Here is a 22,151-nt window from a genome sequence, read left to right on the forward strand (position 1 = left end):
CGTGGGTGGTTCTAGGAGGCGTATACATCCCTCCAACTCTCGTAAACACCAAGGCTCTTAAGGAAAATTCCAAGTATGAGGGAACAGGCAGGTTGAGATAGCCAATCCCTCCCATGTCCCTAAGGGAAGATACATCCCGCTTCAAACATCTGTTTCTGTGGTATCAAAAGCCATCCCAAATCTGCATTAGTCAATAAAGGCAATAACTTACTCCGTTAGCACCCTCGGAAATTTTGTTCTCGACACGTGTACCCTAGAGAACCCAGGTAGCATCATCCTTCGGCACGACGCCTTGGAATGGACTGTGCTAAAGATTGCCTATGGCTTCTTTAAATCCAAGTACTTGCACATATCTCTGTAGGCCCTATGAAAATTGTATAAGAAGGGTGTCTTTATTGTGTGATATTTGTGTTGTAAGAATGAGACACAAAGCAGCGACGCCAAGATCCCCGAAGAAGCGGCTAATCCGCTTACAATCGGACCAGACCGTAACCAATTTCTAACATTTCTGATGGGGCCTCCAAATTTGCATTTCCAAAGAAAATGAAAAACGGCAACATGATCCACGGTATATATTGACTTTGTTGTGGCAAAGGATAAATAGAAACTGCTGCTTAATTGGGGCAGATCAACCTGCCTCTTGCTGTATAGCCGTCCAGTAATATACATTCCTTCAAAAAGTATCTCCTATACACAGACAATTTGGATTGCCTTTGTGAGCGCTCCAACGTTGCCCTATAAAAGCCGTAAACTGAAAAGAAGATTTTCAGCCTAATGAGCAGGTAGAATTTAATGAAATGCAGCCATTGGCTCGCACAAGTGCATATTATGCACCTTTAGAAATAATCTGCATACAAAGAACTTTACTTCTAAAAGAGAGCCTGATTCTGTCGTCCTTTACAAAAGCCTATATCATTAGATTCTGCTAGCAGGTTTACCACCCTTTGAAAAGTTTCTAATTAAACTTTGGCCATTATAAAAGCTTGCCCCAGGACAGGGCTACGCCTCCTAGACCCCGCATTGTTTTCACATCCGTTCGTTATAATCGGGCAGCAATTATTTCTCGAGTTTTAATTCAATCTGAGAACAATGACATACATTTCTCATGTTGAATTATTTTTTACTCTTTCGTTAAAATTTTACATAAAAATTGGAATTTGGATTATACTTATCAGTGTTTCAAAATTAATTATGATAGACCTATAACTTTGGACTAGTTAATTAAATCGAGAAGCTGCAACTTAATTACTGCGGCATTACTCCAGCAAAGACAGGTGACCAGTACGGTAATCGTAGGCCTTTTCACTGGCCATTGTAGATTGAATCGTACGGACCTGATGTAGGACAGCCTGTCCAGGTCCAGGTCCTGCAAGGAAAAAAACACTGCAGGTGTGCAATTGTGAAAGGCTAGTTTGGCTCAGGGTTCGGCTCTTCGGTGGAGAAAAATCCATGTCCTCTTACTTTGCCCAAAAACCTTTCGCTATATTTCTAAGACTGGACAAAAAACAGGACCGAAGGAGGGATGCCCTGATTTGGGTGTCTACATATTTCTTAAGTTATAACAAAAAATATAACATAATAGTCGATTTTTAAATCATGTCACGATAGTTTGGGAGGATTTATTATTATTATTAATTTAGTTGTCTTTAAGGCCTAAGCCTTTTACAAACGGAGTGTCAATAAACAAATTTCATGCATAATATAATAATTAAATTAAATGATAAAGCTTGATAATAAAAGTAAAATAAAAAACAATATCATTAATGAAATTAAAACAAAAAACACAAAAGTAATAAAAATAGTAAAATAATTTATAGATGTTGTCTAAAGGAAACAAAAAATATAAAACCTGTTTAAAACACAAAAACAAAACTTCACCAACTGAAATTATTCATTTAGTAAAATAAACCTTAACTCTAATATATTAAACGCGTAATTATAAACAATAAGTAAGTTTACTTTTTCGCAACTATACATTAATTCTAATAAATCTCTTTGTACAACAGAGGGCAGATTACTACTGAAATAATGAATCCTTATTGAGGCATATAGAGGACAAACAACAAACAGATGCAAGAAATCCTCCTCAACATGCATATCACAAACTGTACACAACAATTTACAATTTATAATTATTATATTATTGTACCCGGTCGAAAACCATTTTGACATTCTGGAATTACTGCAACCTCTTGATCCCATATTAACAGTCTTTTCAAAATAATTTGCATGAATATCTTAAGAATGCAATTGGCTAAACAAATGCCTCTATAATTACGTAAATCAAACTTATCTTCTTTTTTGTACAGCATAAATTGAGAAACTTGAGACTACTTAAGTGGGAGAACCTCACTGGAAAAAACTTTATTGAACAGAACCTCCAAATACAAGAGCTAGTTTTGAGGAAGGTGTTTGTAAAATTCATTCAAAATTTGATCGGGTCCAGGAGCTTTAACACTTCCACATTTTTGAATGCTTTTCATAATTTCTAGTTTGGGAGGAAAAAATAATAATACGCCAACTAAGATGATAAACCATCAATGTTATTAGAAACAGTTATTTTCTTTTATCCCTTACGATAAGTAATCCATTCCTATAAATTTTCGATTTTGAGTAATATTCAAGAAATATCCATTTTGAGATCCCGTTTGATTTTTGGTTTAGGTGCCACCATTTGCTTCTAGACAAACTCAGCCAATGGAAAGTGCCATTTTACAGACTCAATTTGTCCCTTTTTTGGGGGGAAAAAACGCACGAACATTTTCTTTGAACTTGCATACACTATTTGCATATGTAGGCCTATTATTTTTATTTGAAAACATTTGCCCAGGAATATTGATGTAAAGGCACCTTTAGAAGAAATGCGAGACAGTTGGGGCTAGCTCCAGAGAGGGAAAAAATAACTCATATTCTGTTTAAAAGTTCCTCACCAATCTGCTAAGTCTAATTAAGCAGAGAGAATTGGAAGAGTTGCTTTAACTAGCAGGTGCTCAATCACGAGTCACAGCGGCGTAGACGTTTTTTGGTCCATCTGGAATCCAATAGTGGCATGTAATCCGTGCCGGAGGATGGTAGGACTGAGACGAGAACGGAGCCTTATATGCATCGGGCGCCCTCTCAGAGTATTCTTTCCAGACTATTGCGGTCTTGGAGTGCGTAAACTACTCCAGAAAACAAAATTCTTCTTAGTTACCAAGTGTCAGAGGAGGATATAGTCTCTTTTGGAAGGAGACGGGTGTTTAGGAACCAGGACGAGGTTATCCAAATTTGTTGGTTCCCCCCTCATTATGTGTTTTTAGATAGTCAGGTGTACCAGGTGTATAACCTCCCAAGAAATCTCCCTTTATCTTAATTTAAGATGTCATTTTTTGGGGGATATCAGGAGAGAAGGTGTTGCCGGGTAGGACATCTAAAAGCGATTATTCTTGGCTGCCGAATTTCAATCTATCTGAAGATGCAGTGCCTTGTTAGTTATCAAATGTTGGAGAAAAAAAGTATACCCTATCTAGAATCCTTTAAGATTCTTTTAATTTAAGGGAGTCTTCTTCAGTATATCTAGAGAAGATTTCAGGAGGAGAGGTGAGTTGGCCAACCAGGGGTTGGTTTATTCCTGACAGCCTGGAGCTAAATCTGATCCAATTCTCTTCTTAGTGGCCCGGATAACTCCTAACTCCTATTACTTCTTAATATTACCCAAGTGAACACACCTCCCCTTCTGGAAATGTTCTTAATAGAAATTTCCCAAAAAATTATTCGATAAAAGTTGTTGATTTATTTGCTTGTAATAGACAAAGTTTAAATAAAAAAGTAGGAGCCATTTCTAAGTAAAACTTGACTTAGTGAAAAATCTATTAAGTAAAGTGATCGGCTTATTTTCTTCAAATTTGAAAACTTCGTCCTAAATTTGATTCTAATTAATATTACTATGACGATATGAGAGAACAACATAAAGAAATAGTCTCCTCTCTCAAAGAATTGCTCTTAATTTTGATTATGAAATTATGATTGGGAGTTTTTAAATCAGAGAACATTGATTTAGATGGTACTGTGCGAATTTTCAGCAGTTTTTTAGCAGTTCCAGGAAGATATGTAATATTCCAGCGAATGCCTGTGACAAGCACTAAAATGTACTAGCTAGAAGAGAAGCGAACCTTTTGCTGGGGTGATGGATGAGCTATGAAGAGCTCTACAAGGTGGAATATTCAGCCCCCGTTTTATTTACCGCTTTGATACGAGAGGTACGTAAATTGCTGGAACCACTCTATCCCTTTAGCTATAACCTCAACATTCAAACATACCCACCATGCAGAGGGCATCATCACACGCAGACTAAGAACCTTGGCCAATTGGATACGCATTATGGTCCATATATCATCTGAATCACGGACCCAAAGAACATTTGCCGTCCTGAGACAGTAATGCAACTGCCACAATAATATTTGCGCTCCCTTTTTCATATCAATCTCAGATGCTTTACAAAAATATTTGCTTAAAAAAGGAAGACATGAATATAACTAAATCGTTATTTGGTATTTTGTATAAATTTTACCTTAATTTGTTTTAGTTTATGAAAGAAAGGTTTTAAGTAATCTCGGCTTTGAGTAACTGTGGAAGCCCCTAGATTGGAGGCACCTCAAGCCAAAATTAAAATGAGGGACCCCCTCCATAAAATCTTTAATGTTTTCAATTCATGTTTCGCTTTCTTGGTGGATTGAAAGATAAAAAAGTAAAATAAATCTAAGGAAAAATAAAGCTAAAATAAATTAGTAAACGGCAAAAAAGGATTAGCACATCAATAATAATAATAATAATAATACTTTATTTGAAAAGAAATTATAATACAAACATAAAAAATGAAGAAAAAGAAAAGTATTCTTCGGCAATGGAAAACCGTCTGCCGGAGGTTGATATACATACGAGGTGTGTTCAAAAAGTAACGGGAATTTTTAAATTTCGCGGGTTTGGAGAGTCTGATTGTAAAATTTTTTTTTTTATTATGTTGGTACACATGCCCCTGAAGTACGATAAAATTTTCAGTAATATTCATTGTTTACTTCTTAAGTGGCAGCCGTTAAGGTTAGACGTGTTTTTCGAGCTTGGCGATTTTTGTTTGTTAAAAAAAAATGGATCAAAGAATTTGTATTAAATTTTGCGTAAAAAATGAAATAAAGTGTGTGAAATGTTAATAAAGGCATATGGTGAGTCTGCTATGAGTAAAACAAGGATTTACGAGTGGTATAAGCGTTTCCAAGATGGCCGCGAAAACGTTGAAGATGACGAACGACCTGGACGTCCAAGCACATCAACAACCGATGAAAACGTGAAAAAAGTGAAAGAAATGGTTATGAACGATCGCCGAATCACAATCAGAGAGGTCGCTGATGATGTTGCCATATCAATTGGCTCATGCCATGAAATTTTTTCGGATGTTTTGGGTATGAAACGTGTGGCAGCAAAATTTGTTCCAAAATTGTTGAATTTCGAACAAAAACAGCGGAGAATGGAAGTTGCTCAAGAGTCACTCAATGAAGTCGACAACGATGCGGATCTACTGAAACGTGTTATAACAGGTGACGAAACATGGGTTTACGGATATGATGTCGAAACTAAGGCTCAATCGTCCCAGTGGAGGCATTCTGGATCGCCAAGACCGAAAAAGGCTCGACAAGTGCGGTTGAATGTGAAGGTTATGCTCACTGTGTTCTTCGATTTTAATGGCATAGTGCATCATGAATTCTTGCCACAAGGTCAAACAATCAATAAGGAGTACTACCTACAAGTTCAACGCCGTTTGCGTGAAGCAATCCGAAAAAAACGCCCGGATTTGTGGCAAAACAATTCATGGATTTTGCACCACGATAATGCACCTGCTCACACTTCATTGCTTGTTCGTGAATTTTTGGCCAAAAACAAAACTTTAACGATGCCCCAGCCTCCATATTCGCCAGACATGGCTCCATGTGACTTTTTTCTATTTCCAAACATAAAGAGAACATTAAAAGGCCGTCGTTTTACAAGCATAGATGACATTAAAAGCGAATCGCTGAAAGAGCTGAAAGCTATCACAAAGATCGAGTTTCAGAAGTGTTTCGATGATTGGAAAAAGCGCTGGCACAAGTGTATTGTATGCGAAGGGGACTACTTTGAAGGCGACAATATTAATGTAGATGAATAAATAAATATTTTTTTCAAAAAACGACAATTCCCGTTACTTTTTGAACACACCTCGTATATAAAATAACAATTACAAATTGCTTTATAAATTGACTAAGTATTTAAAAACAAAAACTGCTAAAAGAGAATACAAAAGATGAGAAAAAAAAAATAATAATAATACAAATAAAATAGTAATAATAAGCAGAAAAAAGAAAAGAAGGATTCTCTTAAAATAAATTACCATTTTCTATAACAATAATATACTAAATATATGAACTACTATGAATTACTAAACTAAGTACACTTAGTTAAAGCAAAAAGAACCTGTAAAGTGTAATACAAAGAAAGCTTAATCAAAATTAAATTCCATGATTAAATTGTGTCTATATTGCCAGGCGTGTCTCGCAAAACCAATAATCCCAATGCAGTTTTCGCCATTGAGCATCAATATTAACTCCGATCTAGATAATTTGCCACAACCAACATAAAGCCTACGTATCTCCGAGAGAATGGAGCAGTCTGCCAAAAAATGACAGACATCCTCCCTCGCCCGAGAGTTACACAGAGAACACAAGGAGTTACTTCTCTCAACCCAAGGGGTATAGTTTAAATAGAGTAGCTCACCACGAAGTCTGAATAGCCAACCAAGTTGACTAAGCGTTAGTTTCGTTGAGCTGGACACCAAGCTACAAGGCTTGACAGAATAATCCAACTCTTTATACAATAAAAACCTCGTAGAGCAACGAGCCAACTCCACACACTCCTCAAGATGGTGAACCCCTATTCTTTGTACGATGGCCGTTAGTTGCGTCCGCCAATTAGACATACAGTGGAACCTCGCATAACGAGCACCTCGCTTAACGAGTAAAACGAATTGATTCTTATAGCGAGCGATGTTTCGCATAACGATAGTTTTCTAACGACATTTCGCTGACTGCGCAGTTTTCGCTGACTCATCGAAAACTGCGCATTCTTCGATTAGTCATTCCTGTTTACGCATATGCGTTTCATATTCTCCACGTATCTAATGCACTGATACAGTCGAAACCGAACTTCACCGAATGAGTGGTGTATAGGGAAAGTCCATATAGTGACATTTGTGTTTAAATATTGTAACGAAGTTGACCTGGGCAGAGAAGAAAGGCTTAGATTGTTCTAGGGGTTGAACGATCATAGTCAAGAGCTATCCACAGAGGAACTTGTTGAGTTGCAACACATTTCACAACAAGAATTGGTGGAAGAGAATTTATTAGACAAAGAGGAGAAAATATCAGAGAAACAACAATCTTCCAGCGCAATAAGAGAAATGTTGAAAGCATGGGAAACTGTTGCAACACACGTAGAAAACTACGAATAAGGCTGTGGCTATGCGATCTATAAATTTATTTAATGATAATGCTGTGTCACATTTTGAAGACATTTTGAAGCGACGGCAGAAACAAGGAACATTGGACAAATTTATAATTAAAAAGAATTAATTATGAATGTACATATTTATCTCAATTAATATTATATTATATTACATCATATGTACATATGTATATAATTTTTTCGAAATAAATGTTATAAAAAAAAATTTTATCAATTTTTTTTTGCATGGAACCAATTATCCCCTTTTATTTTAATTTAAATGAAAAAAATTGTTTCGCTTAACGAGTATTTCGCTTAACGAGTAAGGTTCTGGAACGAATTATGCTCGTTAAGCGAGGTTCGACTGTATTTGCAATGGATGAATCAAATGCACAAGAGTAGCGCTGAGCTAAAGAAGACCAGTGCTTAAACCAAGAAATTGATTAGCACATCAATGTCCATTAGTTTCCAAAACGATTCCTGATATACATCCATAAACAGAGAGAATTTGTCAAAATCTTGTAACTCTGTTCTTGTAAGCTTGCTAATAAGTAAGGAAATCAGAGCAGATTAACAGAAGTTTGTTTCACAACCTTTAAGAAGCCTAAAACCACTTCAGCTATCCACAGCTACTGCCTACAACTGCTGCAATATCCTAAAAAAAAAAAAAAAAAACCATATCTTACCGTTGTGTACTAAAAGTGTTGAATCTCTAGCTAGAGCTAACTCCGAGTCTGTCAGCGTTGGATCGTCGCTAGCCTCAGAGGTGGGCGTATCTGAAAGACCTGCTGGTTGTAGTTGCTGATGTGCAGAGCCGGTCACGTAGGGCTCTTGATAGATGCAAGCTGCAGAGGCTTGCACTGACTCTTCGTCTTCACAGTCAGAACTCACACCGTACGATGGGTAATATCGGCTACTTTTCCCTACAAAAAATATAAACATGAAGTTGTAATTATCTGAATTTGTGATTGTAAAAAGATTCTTAAACTTTAAGTTGGTGTTATCAACAATAAACATAAGAATATTCATATAAAATATTCATGGCAAGAAATGCCATTTATTATAACTTTATTATAATTTATTATTATTATTATTATTATATTTATTAAAAAATTATTGTAATATCAACAACTACTGTTTTAAGGGAAAAAAATAATTATTCAAAGTCTGTTAGGACCTAAATTTAACAAACTTTTGTAATACACAGAAATGATAGCTCGGAACTTGAATATTCCAAAGGGACACCTAGGATGAGGAAAAATGTATTTAACGAACTAGTGGAAGATTAAACTTATAAGAGAAGCATTTGAAAAGAACGCTTAAAAAAAGAATTTAAAGGAATTGTAATTATTCGGAAGTGGAATGCAAGTATAAATAAAAAAATATTAAGCGATACACGTTTTAAATTTTAGAAAACCAAAGCCCCTAATTAGTAAACATATTTATTATTTTATCTACTTCAATTAATTTTATTACATTGAACAATAAATAATTGTAAATAACTTATTGCGCTAGTTATCAGATTGCTTTTATTTGTGTTTACTTTTTGTTTGTTGCTTTGGCTTTCTGTCAGTCAACCTCATATTAACCTGTTATGATTTTGGGGAATATTGAGGTGCGGTCAATAAATTCACTAACAAATTGTGTTTCCACATACCAACGTTTCGGTAAATATATTACCTTCTTCAGGGTATTGTAAAATTTGTGTTAGTTTAACGTTAAGCTACATATCATCATAACTGTTGACTGTTGCTACATCATTACAACAATTATGATGATATAGCTTAACGTTAAACTCCACAAATTTAACAGTAACCTGAAGAAGGTAATATATTTACAGAAACGTTGCTATTTGTTTTTGAATTTATGGCTGCAGCACCTCAATATTCTCCAAAATCATCAATTAACAATGGTTGAAAACCAATACTATCATTAATCTGTTATATTTGGAATAATTTTCGTTCTTACTTGTGCCAAAATCATTGCTAGGTAAAAAAAAGTTTATTTTGAGCCATTAAAAAAAAATATATATTAGGGCCACAAAGGTTTTTTTTTTTGCACCCGGGCTCTTCAAATAGAGGATCACATGGATCAACTATATGTCAAAACTGAAGAATAGAGCTATCATTCCAACCAGCTAAATTAAAAACAATTTAAGCCCAGTAAGTTTTTTTTTTTTTTAATAGGAATGCAGCAAAAGATATTGAAGGAACTTTAAAATAAACTAGAGCTTTGCCGCCGTGGTTGTTGGGAGGAGAAACATTAACACGTCAAGTGATGTATTGTATTCAACTCAGTACATGCATAGTAACTAAGACTCGCAAGTTTTGTCAATAACTAGTTAAGTGAGGAAAAAAAATAAATAAATAAGACGAAAAGACTATTGAATTATTAGAAAAACAAGTCCATTCTTGGACTAAAAATGGTGTCCTGTTCAAATAGGAGATAAAACTCAACTAGGTCAGCGACAGATAGGAAATGGGGTCCCATTCTTTCATAAACTGCAATCCAGAACAGAGTGAAATTACTAACTAAATCTCTACTGACTAATAAACTCATCCAGTTTGAGGAACATTGCTGGAGCTGAAATAACCACTCTTTTAAGGGCCGTCATAGACTGTAACTATGGTCAAAACATTCTTATACTCAAATATAGTGATCACATAATACTGTAGTCCAGAGCAGTGTGAGCTCACTAACTAATAAACTCAACCAGTTTGAGGAACATTGCTGGAACTGGACTAAACTCTCAACCACTGGCTGTCACAGACAGTGAATATGTACTCACACAAAATTATATGACCATTACTGTAGTCCAGATCAGTGTGAGCTCACTAACTAAATCTCCACTAACTAATAAACTCAACCAGTTTGAGGAACACTGCTGGAGCTGGACTAAACTCTCAATTACTGGCTCTCACCAACGGTGAATATGGACTCACACAAAATTATATGACCATTACTGTAGTCCAGAGCAGTGTGAGCTCACTAACTAAATCTCCACTAACATATAAACTCATCCAGTTTGAGGAACACTGCTGGAGCTGGACTAAACACTCAGTTAAGGGCTCTCACAGACGGTGAATATGGACTCGCACAAAATTATATGACCATTACTGTAGTCCAGATCAGTGTGCGCTCACTAACTAAATCTCCACTAACTCAATAAACTCAACCAGTTTGAGGAACACTGCTGGAGCTGGACTAAACTCTCATTTACTGGCTCTCACAGACGGTGAATATGGACTCACACAAAATTATATGACCATTACTGTAGTCCAGAGCAGTGTGAGCTCACTAACTAAATCTCCACTAACTAATAAACTCATCCAGTTTGAGGAACACTGCTGGAGCTGGACTAAACACTCAATTAAGGGCTCTCACAGACGGTGAATATGGACTCGCACAAAATATATGTCCATTACTGTAGTCCAGAGCAGTATGAGTTCACTAACTAAATATCCACTAACTAATAAACTCATCCAGTTTGAAGAACATTGCTGGAGCTGGACTAAACGCTCTTTTAAGGGCCTACACTAGCTAAACGTTGTCAGGACCATGTTCAGTCGGCAGTGGCCAGTCGAGAGGCCAACTATTTTCTAATAGCCTGCCGTCATGTTGAAGGAATAGCTAAACTTAGATGAGTGGCTAATCATGAACATTTACGCCTATCCCCTAGCCTGAGGTTTTTCACCTAACATAGGCTACGACTATTTGGGGCGTTTCATATATTTGTTGGTTGTACTACTGCGACATTTTGTTGTACCATAAATGGCTTAGGTCTTTTGAAAGGCATCATGGGTTACCTCATCACCAAACTTTTGTCCAGAATGACCAATAGTCGAAAACAGGTATCAATACTCATGAGTACATTTATCCAAGCAGTCACACATTCTCTTTAATTAAGATTGTAAGCATTGTTAGTCAGGATATCTGAGAAAATTACAAATCTGTAACTGTTTATTATTATCCTTATAATCTTAGTAGCGCAAAAAAAAAGTGTAGCATCTAGCACTACCTAGAAGAGTAAACATCTAAAATGCGCCAAGACAAAGTCGTATGAGTGTACATCACTAATTTGTTTGTTTATCTATTAATAGTAGCCGAACTTTTAACATAAAGAAATTAGTCCAATTGTCCAGAACTTTACTGTTGAATGTACTCGCAGAATCTGGCGTCCAAATCCGTACGGCATTGCTTCAAGCAACTTGGGTTGTTCGTTAAATTTAAATTTCTATCTTTAAATATACGATTTCTGAAGAGATACTATTCATTATTTCTTACCTCCATTGGCCACCGAACCTAAATATTTAGTTTCGTTAACAATTTAAAAAGAGGAATTAGCCTATCTTGTAAAATGTTCGTTTATTATTATTATTTCCAGCGGGCAGGTATGTTGTGGATACTCAAGACAAATTTCACTTACTTCTACTCAAATTTTTAAAAGCTTTAACTCGAAATTTTTAAAATCTATTTGATTATTCCAAATTGTATCCATTGTTTAATAATACAGATCACACTGAAACGATACTAGAAGAAATGAATATACGTACATATATATATACCTTAAAACTTCTAAGTATTAATCCGATAAAAGTTATCGAGCAATGTGTATTAATGTATTTGTATCAATGTATTATTAATAATCTATCTATTAATGCATTAATAGATAATCTATTAATGCATTAATACAATAATCTATTAATAATGCATTCAATCTAAGGCCTAAATATCTTACCGATTTATGCACTTTATGCAATTTGTTTAATTAATAAAAAGTGCGTTTCTAAAATAATAGTATGTATTATCAAAACAATTTTGTATTAAAACTACAATATTGATTAAAATAAGACGAATCAAAAGAAAGTAAAAAGATATAAATAAATATTAAATGGCATATTTATATTCAATATAAATATCATTACAAATAAATGTAAATGAAACAATAGCAAACAATTAAACAATGAAAACTGTGTAAATATAAAGTGAATGTTTAATACTTGTAACAACCAACAAGCAAATAATCTTAACAAGTGCAAACAACTGACTAACCCAAAACTAAACTCTATACAGAACACTTCTATGACCGATCTGAACTCAAGTAGCCGAACTGTAAGTCTCCGCTAAACCATCTAACATTCAGTGAATCAAATATTTTTCATGCTTAAGTCTTTTATCATATTTTTAACGTTTCCTATGTTATCAAATTTTAATGCACGATCCAAAAATTGGTGATAAAAATGTTTCGTTTTCCGTGATTTTTCTTGTTTTTCCGTGGGAGAGTTGCGTTTAAGTGATCAATATCTTTCATGTAAAGGATCAAACTTATTCCTTAATTTATCAAATAATGCACTTTACTCAACTTTTGAAGGCACAGTACATAATTAAACGCAACTCTTCCAAAATTACCAAATAATAATTAAACCTTCTTGTTTGTAACAGATGTAAAATTAATTTTTAGCCATTTTGTGTATGCTTAAGAACATCTAAAGCTCCTTAACATTTGAGTTTTCTTAGAAAAATCACTCGGAAAATTACTTATTTCCCGATATTAAGAAAAATACTAGCTTTACTAGCTTTACAGATTTTGAAATGGTCTAGCATCTTTAATTTTGAATATATCGAATTGCGGTTTCCAGTTTCTTTCATAACGTTTTATACTCTTTAAAACTGTGTATATAAAAAATGGAGGTCAACTGCGAACCCTCTCTTTTGGTCGCGCGTCAGCCGCGTATGCGGGTAGGAATCTAAAATCAAGTCCCATATACTGGAACTAGAGTTGACGGGCAACAAATTTTTCCTCTACCATTTTTTTTGCTCAGATTAACCGTTTAAGCATGAAATGCATTTGAGCCGTCTTAAAATGAACACCCTGTATACATATAAGGCCCAAATAATAACCCGCTTTATGTCAATAAACATGGTATATCGTAATAAACAGTAAGTACCGTAATGCGAAGAAGAACCATAATATAAAACACGAAGACAATGGCACAAAGGACCGCTCGGACCCGCTCATGTTTAATTTTAACCTTTTTTAAGATGCTTAGTAACTCCTTAATTTTTGATTTTCCTCTGATTACGTAACGTAATATTACAAATGAAAATATTAATATTAAGGAGACTCTATAGGGGTAAGCAGTAAGATCATCAGGATTATCAAGAATTTGTATGATCAAGCTTCATTTAACTTGAAAATTGATGGCAACATTCTTCCACATGCAATCAAGATCAGTAAAGGAGTTCTCCAAGGGGAATCTTTGTCACCACTGTTGTTCTCTGTATTCCTCTCCGACTTCGTAGCCTTTTTCAGGAATAAAGGACTGAGGGGACCCAAATATGATGATGAAAATGATCTATTATGCCTATTATTTGCAGACGATATTTTAATATTTGCAGACTCTCATCATGATGCCCAGATAAAACTGGATGTACTCCTGGAGTATTGCAAGGTAAACGGCTTATCTGTGAACACTCAGAAGACTAATGTGATGGTATTTAGGTCATCACCCAAATTTAACAGATATATTCCGTTAACATATGAGGACAAAGAAATCAAATATGTCAACAACGTCACGTATTTGGGTGTGCCATTTAGTTGCATAGGAGTTTTCCGGGGTGCGTCCGAAAGCTTTTATAAGAAAGGACTGAAAGCTCTGGGCAAGGTGAGGGAGGTATTGGCGCGAGGTAAATCTGATAGTTGGGAAGTGAAGATCAGGTTGTTTGAATCTGTGGTAGCAGCTACAGCTCTTTACTCTTCGGAACTTTGGGCCCTTGGTTATTTGGAATCATTGGAAAGGTTGCAAATGTGTTTTTTCAAACAACTGTATCATTTACCATTTAATACACCGAACCATTTCATTCGTACTGAAACAGGGTGTAAAGATATACGGGTTACAGTATTAGAGAGAACATTGAATCTATGGATACAAGTTCTTCGTATGTCTCCAAATGAACCTTTAAAAAAATGCTTTGATGTTATGGTAAAGTATCTAACAACCATCAACCTGCTATCGCACTCAAAAAACCATTGGTTCCTGCATCTCAACAACACACTTAGGACAATAGGGCTCCCGGCTATATATAATTTCAATAGTGTCGAGGTTTTGCTTCATTTCAAAGCAGACATTATTGAAAGGTGGACAAATCATCTGAGAAGTCAAGATGTTAATCGTATACTGAACTCCAAATACAATCCGTTTTTTAGACAATTAACAGCGTTTGGAGAAGGTGAACGTTACATCACGGAAAGAATGCCGATTAAATAGCAGAGTCTTATGCCAGTTGAGATTGTCCAATATTAATCTAATAAGGATATTTCTAAATGGAGAAAGGGTTTCCATCAATGCAAGCACAATATGTGATCTCTGCAATACAAAAGAGCCTTTAACATTGGTACATTTTTTGCTGAAATGTCCAATCTACAGGTCATACAGGAAGGAATTCCTTGCTCAGTATATAGATCGCAGCGGCAATGAAGAGGACTCACTCGCGAGATTACTAAATATAATCGATGGGAATCAGTTGAAGAATATGTTTAAATTTGTTGAGTGTGCTATTAAAATGAGAAATTTTATTTTGGACTTGTATGAGACTTGATTGATGGTTTTGAGTGCTAATTGTGTTTGTTTTTGTTTTTTGTTTACTTTGAAATGTTGGGCCAGACCCCCTGTATCATGTAGCTTACATAAAATACAGTATGTTTCTATTCTATTCTATTCTATATTCTATTAATATTAAGGAGAATAAAATAATCCCATTTCTTTTTCGAACAACTACTTGACTTCGAACCACTGGGTTGACGAGAATAGAAATAAATACATATACAAAAGTACGAGTATACGTATATACAAAAAACAACTGGGGATAGGTATGAATTTAAAGTAGCTAATCTGTAAATATCACTTCAGTCGAGCTTCTTTATGATTTATTATTAATAGCTTGAAATTAAGAATGTAATGGTTTTATTTCATATTATATAGTTTATTTTTATCTCCTTAACCAAATCCTACAGTTCAAAAAGTCAAGTATAAATGTTGATTAAACAACTAAAGGTACAGAAATCAGCAAGTACCTAACATTTCATTCATACTTCAGTTCGTAATTTCAGCCATTTAAAAGTCAGAAAAAAAAATTATGCGTTTTATTCAAAGTAGAAAGTAAACATTGTTCGGTTTAAGTCCATTCTTCGATTAAATCGATTATTACTTCACTTTATCTAGTAGTTAAGCGTTAAAAATAAAATATAATTAATAATTTCTCTAACTAATTTTCCTCCTTAGGTATTTAATCAAGTATTAAATTATGCCATCCATTTTTATTTTCCTCAATAAAAACATATAAAATTAAATTCTGTTTCTTCCTTGATGTCTTGTTATCTACACTAATAATGTAAGGGTAAACAGAAAATTGGGAATAATGGTTATTTTCTTGCGAAGTAGGTAAAAGAAAATTGTGGGTCATGTTTCATGTTCACCGCCATTTTTTATGTTTATTTGCATATGGCTGTTATTTATCGTTTTTTTTTGTCTTTTGTTTTTTGTTCTTTTTAAAGATTTAATGATTAATAGTTTAGAGCGCTGGATTCGATCGCGGAGATTACGGGTTCTCGAATCCAGCTGCCCTTAAAGCACAGCTCACTGTCCGGTGACGAGCAGTGTTTTCTACAACGAGAGAACACTGTCCGGAGGCGGGAAGTGCGCTGCAAAAAAAACTCCGGGTGCCAATGTCGCACCTTGAATACAAAATTAAATAAATAATCTTTTGAATGAGTGGTAGGTACATTTCGAGTTTTTGTCCATGATGGGCGAGTATCTGAAGACTCGAGCTGAATCGGTTAGGTTCCATGCTGTACTGGGGCGAAAAGTACTTCTCTGTTTGCAGTATGATATTCCAAGAGCACTCACTTAGCTTCAGAAAACCTCGAGAATTAATTGGCTGGACAATGATATTCCAAATATAGAGCAGATCTTGCTCTATCGTGCTACTTATTCCGATCCGTGGTTCAATTTTTGCGTGGTTAAAATGTTGCTACGGAAATGAAGATGAAAGTAGGCCGTATTTAGTTTCTTTGCCTCCAAAATAGGATTTTAAGTAAAAGTAAAGTAAAATAATCGCCTATCTTTTCAGGCGTGGCTTAACGTCCAACTACCATTTACTAGGTGTCGCGAACGGAGGCGATTAGCAAACGTACTTTACCATTGCTCATTTAACCATTAAATAAAATCCAAGGCCAAGACCGGGAATCGAACCCAGTACCACAATGCATATTAGCTTTGCAGATCTCGCCTCTTAACCCGCTCGGCTACCGTGGCGCCTCCAAAATAGGATTTAATTAATGGCAAAAAGATGGATTGAAATGAATTATAACAATTAATTAAATTTTAAAGAAAAACCTGGTATCTTATTTTACTTTCTTTTGGAAAACTAATTTTCATTTTCAGATCTCTGAATACAAAAAAAAAAAGAAGTGGTTTTCACAAATTTGACTGTTATCTGTGTTGGTTTTTGCCCTCTCAGGTCAATAATCCTGACCAGATGCCAAAATATTGTTTACCCACATCTTGTACACTATACATTACATATCTTTGTGTGCATCATGCAATAGGTCTGTCCATTTGTGCAGCGAGTGGAATTGACATGAATCAAAAGCGTAAAATCGAAGGAAGTTTTAAAATGGAAGTCAGGTGCATGTGCCTTTACTCAAACTAACTTTTGTTTGGTAAAAAATAAGACAATCGAAGCTGCCTCTTCGATGAATCGATTATTCATTTCTTTTTTTGTTTTGAAATTTTCTCAGTTTTCTTTGTTTGGTTACTGGTAACTGTCATTCTATTTGTACAATTTTGGGTAAGAGATGAAGGTTATCTTATTCTAAAGTCCCTTACTCTGATAATAAAGTCTTGCGAGTTATTATGCCAGATTTTAGGCGCCACGGGAAGCCGAGCGGGTTAAGAGGCGAGACCTGCAAAGGTAATATGTATTGGTGGTACTGGGTTCGATTCCCGGTCTTTAGGCCTTGGATTTTATTTAATGGTTAATATGAGAAATAGTAAAGTACATTTGCTAATCGCCTCCGTCCACGACACCTAATTGGTAGTTGGACGTTAAGCCCCGCCTGAAAAAAATAGGCGATTACTTTACTTTACTTTATACCAGATTTTTGTATGCTCAATAAAGTAATGGAGCCCAAATATGCAGGCATATCCTAGCAGTTTTTGAGTGTAGACTGGGTACAATTTGGCGTCTAATGTGCCCCAAATAAGAACTGCACCTGTGCTTTAACTAAACATTTTTAGATAAAAAGTTTCCAGGTTCGTTGAGGACCGCTGTAAGAGCATATACTAAGATTTTTTGTTGAAATAATAGTATGAATAGTTGTGACAGAATCAACCAATCGTTCATACTAACATCAGAAGAGGGTTTAAATCGAGGTATCGAGCTCTCCCTCTGCCGCTAAACTCTACCGGTCCTTTACTAGAGCTGCACAATGGATTGAGAGTGTATAGAGTGGAAGTCTTAGCGCTAGATGTGGGTGAAGCGAGTTGGTAATGTGGTACCCTCCAGTCTATAGTGCAATGTGTTCAACCCGGAATGGAGAATGGTTTTTGGTGGGGGGGATGTAAAAGGCACAACTAGGCCGACTGTTGGCGAAGCTAGCCGAGCCGTGACGATCAATACGTGACGGTGCTGAGCGGCCGAGCAATACTTTAGCCAGAACCCTCTCTTGCTAGTTACGGCAATAGTATAGAAAGGAGGGTTCTTGCACAAGTGTGGACCAGGGGAGGCTTTTTGGTAATACAGAAACAAGCAGATGCCCAACTAACAGGAATGGGGGGCTGCGCTCAGCTGACTTGGGACGCCGGGGGTTGATCTCCCGAGCAACCCAAGCACAGAGTTCAAACACAAATCTTGTCTGTGAAACGACTCACAAGACTTTTCCTTAATCGCGACTTACATTGTCCATTTCTATTTTACTTGTAGCTTTTTTACTAAATGATCTGTTTCTATATGCCTATTATTTTTCTCTTACCAGGATAGGAAAGGATTGCAATCTTGTTAATTGTTACGATACTGAGGTGGTTGTATGCCTTTTCAGGTACTTCGAGTCTCTCCCAAAATGGTTTTTATGAAATAGTATTGAGCATAATTAAAGCAGAAACCTTATATTTCGATTGAGTTCCATAAGAAGTTGTATCTGCAAGTTAGCAATCAAAATTTCTGAACCAACATTTTTGAGATTTTGACGAAAAACGGTCCTGCGATTTCCTGTAAAGTTCTAAACTAGAACGGGGCCCCCAAAGGAAAAAAAAACACAAAACATGCACTTTGGCCCGTCGTGCCCCTCATAGAAAGCAGGGGGCTCTCTACCAGCCCTGTGTCATTCAAGCAAGGGCGAGCGAAGACCTAGGACTTCCCAGTTCACCACCAGATTTCATTAAAGATGATATGAAAAGCATACACTCGGAAACGGAAAAAATCTTTAAAAAAATCAATTTAATATTTGATTTTAATTTCCACAATAGAATCTGGATATTGTCAAAATGAGCTCTCTGGAAGACAAATTCTTCACACCAAACTGATGAATTTATGAAAATCCACAGTCTCTAGTAAGCACAAAAAATTTTGGTCACTCTACGACCCTCGAAACAGCAATCCTTTGAATGTTTTTGGTTGCCGTTGTTATCAAGGGAAATACAGGTTTTGATGTTATTAATTTTGTAATAAAACAGATGTGGCTTTGTCAAGAGTCAGTACTTGGTATTAGTTTCGAATAAAGGCACGTTAGAGAAGAGTTCACTTCTCACCTCCGTTTGAAGCTCGCTTAAATGAAGTTTTCTGAGAAAAAAAAAAATTCAAAATAAAATTAATAGACATTTAAAAAAAAGTTGTGGAATTATAAAATACAAGTATAAAAATCTAAGTCAAATTCTCTTCACCAAACTAATGAATCTGACTAAAATCAATTAATGCAAATCCGAAACCGGTCAGAAACATGAAAACCATACAAACTACGACAGATAAAATCAATATTAGTCCCAGCACTGCAAACGTAACCACATTTTCAACATTACCAACATAACTAACTATAAATAACTATGGACTATAAACTAAGCGATATTTACAGAACTGATATTAGCTATTTTCTAAGGGAGGAGACATAATGGGGCTTACTTGGTGGCCTGTGTGCGTAATTTACCACACTATGGAGGTCCTACATTATGGAGGTCCGGCACTTGATTAGATCAGATTAAAGAAGTGTCATGATTACTGACACCATATTATGGTAATCATTCAATGTCTCACATTATAGACCAAGCTATAAATTGTAGACAGCTACAAATCCAAAAGTAAGTACTGGATCGCTTAATGCCTGAACTGGCAGAGTCTGGGGGACACGATTATCACCAGACCAATGGTAAACGTAAAAAGAGATGTTGGGTGGATTGCCTCAAGGCAGTAAAAGCTGCAGATCCACTCAGTGGTGTAGCTACCCAAAATATTTAAAAAAAAAATAAAATAATTAATTTAAAAAAAAATAAAATTGCTGATAATGTTTTGTAGTTACTTATATTTCAGCCAACTAATGCAGTTTTGATTATTGTTTAATTAAGTGCTCAAACAAATAAACAAATCATGAACATTTCAAGAATTATATCACAGGGCTGGAGATTTTCATAGCCTCAAAGTACTTGCGCAGTTGCCCGGCTATAGATGTGATTTACCGAAGGGTAATTATTGAGGGCCCGAAGGCTATTCTTTCGGCTATCTTCGGAAGTTGTCGGAAAGATGAAGCTTGCTATACACATATACAGTCATAATGAAACAAAAGACTTTATATTAAACTTAAATGCTCTTTTTACTGTCCAGAGGCCAACCAGAAAATTCGTTTGTTAATTTTTAGACAAGCGTATCCGAGCTTCCTCGCTTAATTAGAACGTATTTTCTTTTTTTCTTTTGAGACTTGGTCAGTTGTAAAATGAAAAAAAATTTAGTTACTTTTGAATTATTTTTTAATTAGTGAATGACAGAGATCTTGGCTTTAATTAAAAAGGAAACTTTTTACGGATAGTTTAAATCTCCATTTTTCATTCGCTAAAAAAAATCTGGAGTGGTAATCTCACACGACTTTTTGTTACTGCTATTCTCAAAATTTTAAATTAGAAATTTTCTCTTCATTCCGAACGTTTGAGTCACGTTTGAGTCACGTTTGAGTCACGTTTGAGTGAACGTTTGAATCATACAATGTGTTAAACCGTACATAATACCGAAATTTAACCTTAAAGGGGGAGCGTAGCCTTGGCCGCTCTTCAGAAACAACCCTGAAATGAATTTCCTATCGATGGAATTCCTTTCTCCCTTCCTTCTGGGGCGCTACAGTCCAGAAAGGACCCAGGCCTCCTCCATTCTTCTCGATCGTGGGCTATAGATCGCCATCTTCGCTCCTCAGGTCTGCCTCCAGTCACCTCGTTCTGGGCAAGCGCTCTGGATCCATCCGCTCCATATGACCTAACCATCTAAGGCGTCCTTGTTTACTGAAGGCTACAAGATCCAGTTTCTGGTATAGCTCTTTCAACTCTGTATTCGACCTAATCCTCCACCGATCTCGCTCCTTCACTGGCCCATAAATCTTTCTTAGGATCTTTCTCTCATCAATGGAATTAACCGGAAAAAATCTTTCAAAATAAAAGTTTTAGTTATAGATTTTTCATAATTACTTTAAATTTAAAGAAACTCGTTGAAACCAATTTTTTTTTGAGAAATACTAAAATTTTAGAAAATTGACTTAAAAAAAATGATTCATCCGATGTCAATCTAAATACATATGGCTATGTTATTAAATAACGAGTACTGGAAGTCTTTTTCTGTGAGCTCCTGCTTGACGCATGCCGCTTTTCCTTTCACAGCTACAACGGACTGAAATCCGTGTTCCTTTTAATGCAGATTTGACTTTGGGGAACAGATAAAAGTCACAGGTCAGGCGAATAAGGCGGATGGCCTAAAACTGGGATCTTGTACTTGGCTAGAAACGTCTTGTGACAGACAATGCAGTGTGAGCTGGCGCGTTGTCTTGATGGAGAACCCGTGACTTGTTCTTCCAACAAATCGGGTCGTTTTTTCCCTTACTTTTTCGATTAATTATGATCGATATTTTCATCCGTTTTGGACGTGGAAGAGCGATCCGGGCGGGCATCATCTCCGACGTCTTCTCGGCCATCTTGGAAACGCTTGAACCATTCAAAAACTTGCGCACGAGGTTAACATTCATCGCCATAAATTTCTTTTAATAAAAGATAAGTTTCAGTAGCGGTTTTACTAAGTTTCATGTGAAATTTCACGACAATTCGTTGCTCTACTGCATGTGTAGTATCACCTCTTACACAAACGACGGTTCCGCTCAGGCAGATTTTTCTCTACAAACACGTGAGACGCTGCAATCGAAAGAGAAGGCTTTACGCTGCACAGCTGTCGGTCGTTAGGGATTTGGCGCATGCATAGTTCTTCTGCAGCAGCATCAGTCTCGTTATTTAATAGCCACATCTCGTATGGTCACTATTTTGATCAAAATGGTGCCCTCTGTTCGCATCTAAGCAAAATATAAAATTTGAATTTTCTGCCATTTTAATTAATAATAACAGTTACAA

At 35.8% G+C, this 22,151-nt stretch overlaps 1 protein-coding gene across 10 annotated transcripts in view; it reads right to left on the bottom strand.

Moving 5' to 3' along the window:
* Positions 1 to 22,151, bottom strand: part of Ten-m (teneurin transmembrane protein Ten-m) — a 308,949-nt gene that overhangs the window by 41,831 nt on the left and 244,967 nt on the right. For all 10 annotated transcript variants that reach the window (XM_074134744.1, XM_074134750.1, XM_074134747.1 and 7 more), the window contains one exon: positions 8,193 to 8,429. In XM_074134744.1, coding sequence (XP_073990845.1) covers positions 8,193 to 8,429 — 237 coding nt within the window. The remainder of the gene's footprint in view (positions 1 to 8,192; positions 8,430 to 22,151) is intronic.

The sequence above is a fragment of the Rhodnius prolixus genome, unplaced genomic scaffold (genome assembly GCF_049639745.1).
Source record: "Rhodnius prolixus isolate KJV_2025 unplaced genomic scaffold, Rpr scaffold_28, whole genome shotgun sequence".
In the NCBI taxonomy this organism is placed as follows: domain Eukaryota; kingdom Metazoa; phylum Arthropoda; class Insecta; order Hemiptera; family Reduviidae; genus Rhodnius; species Rhodnius prolixus.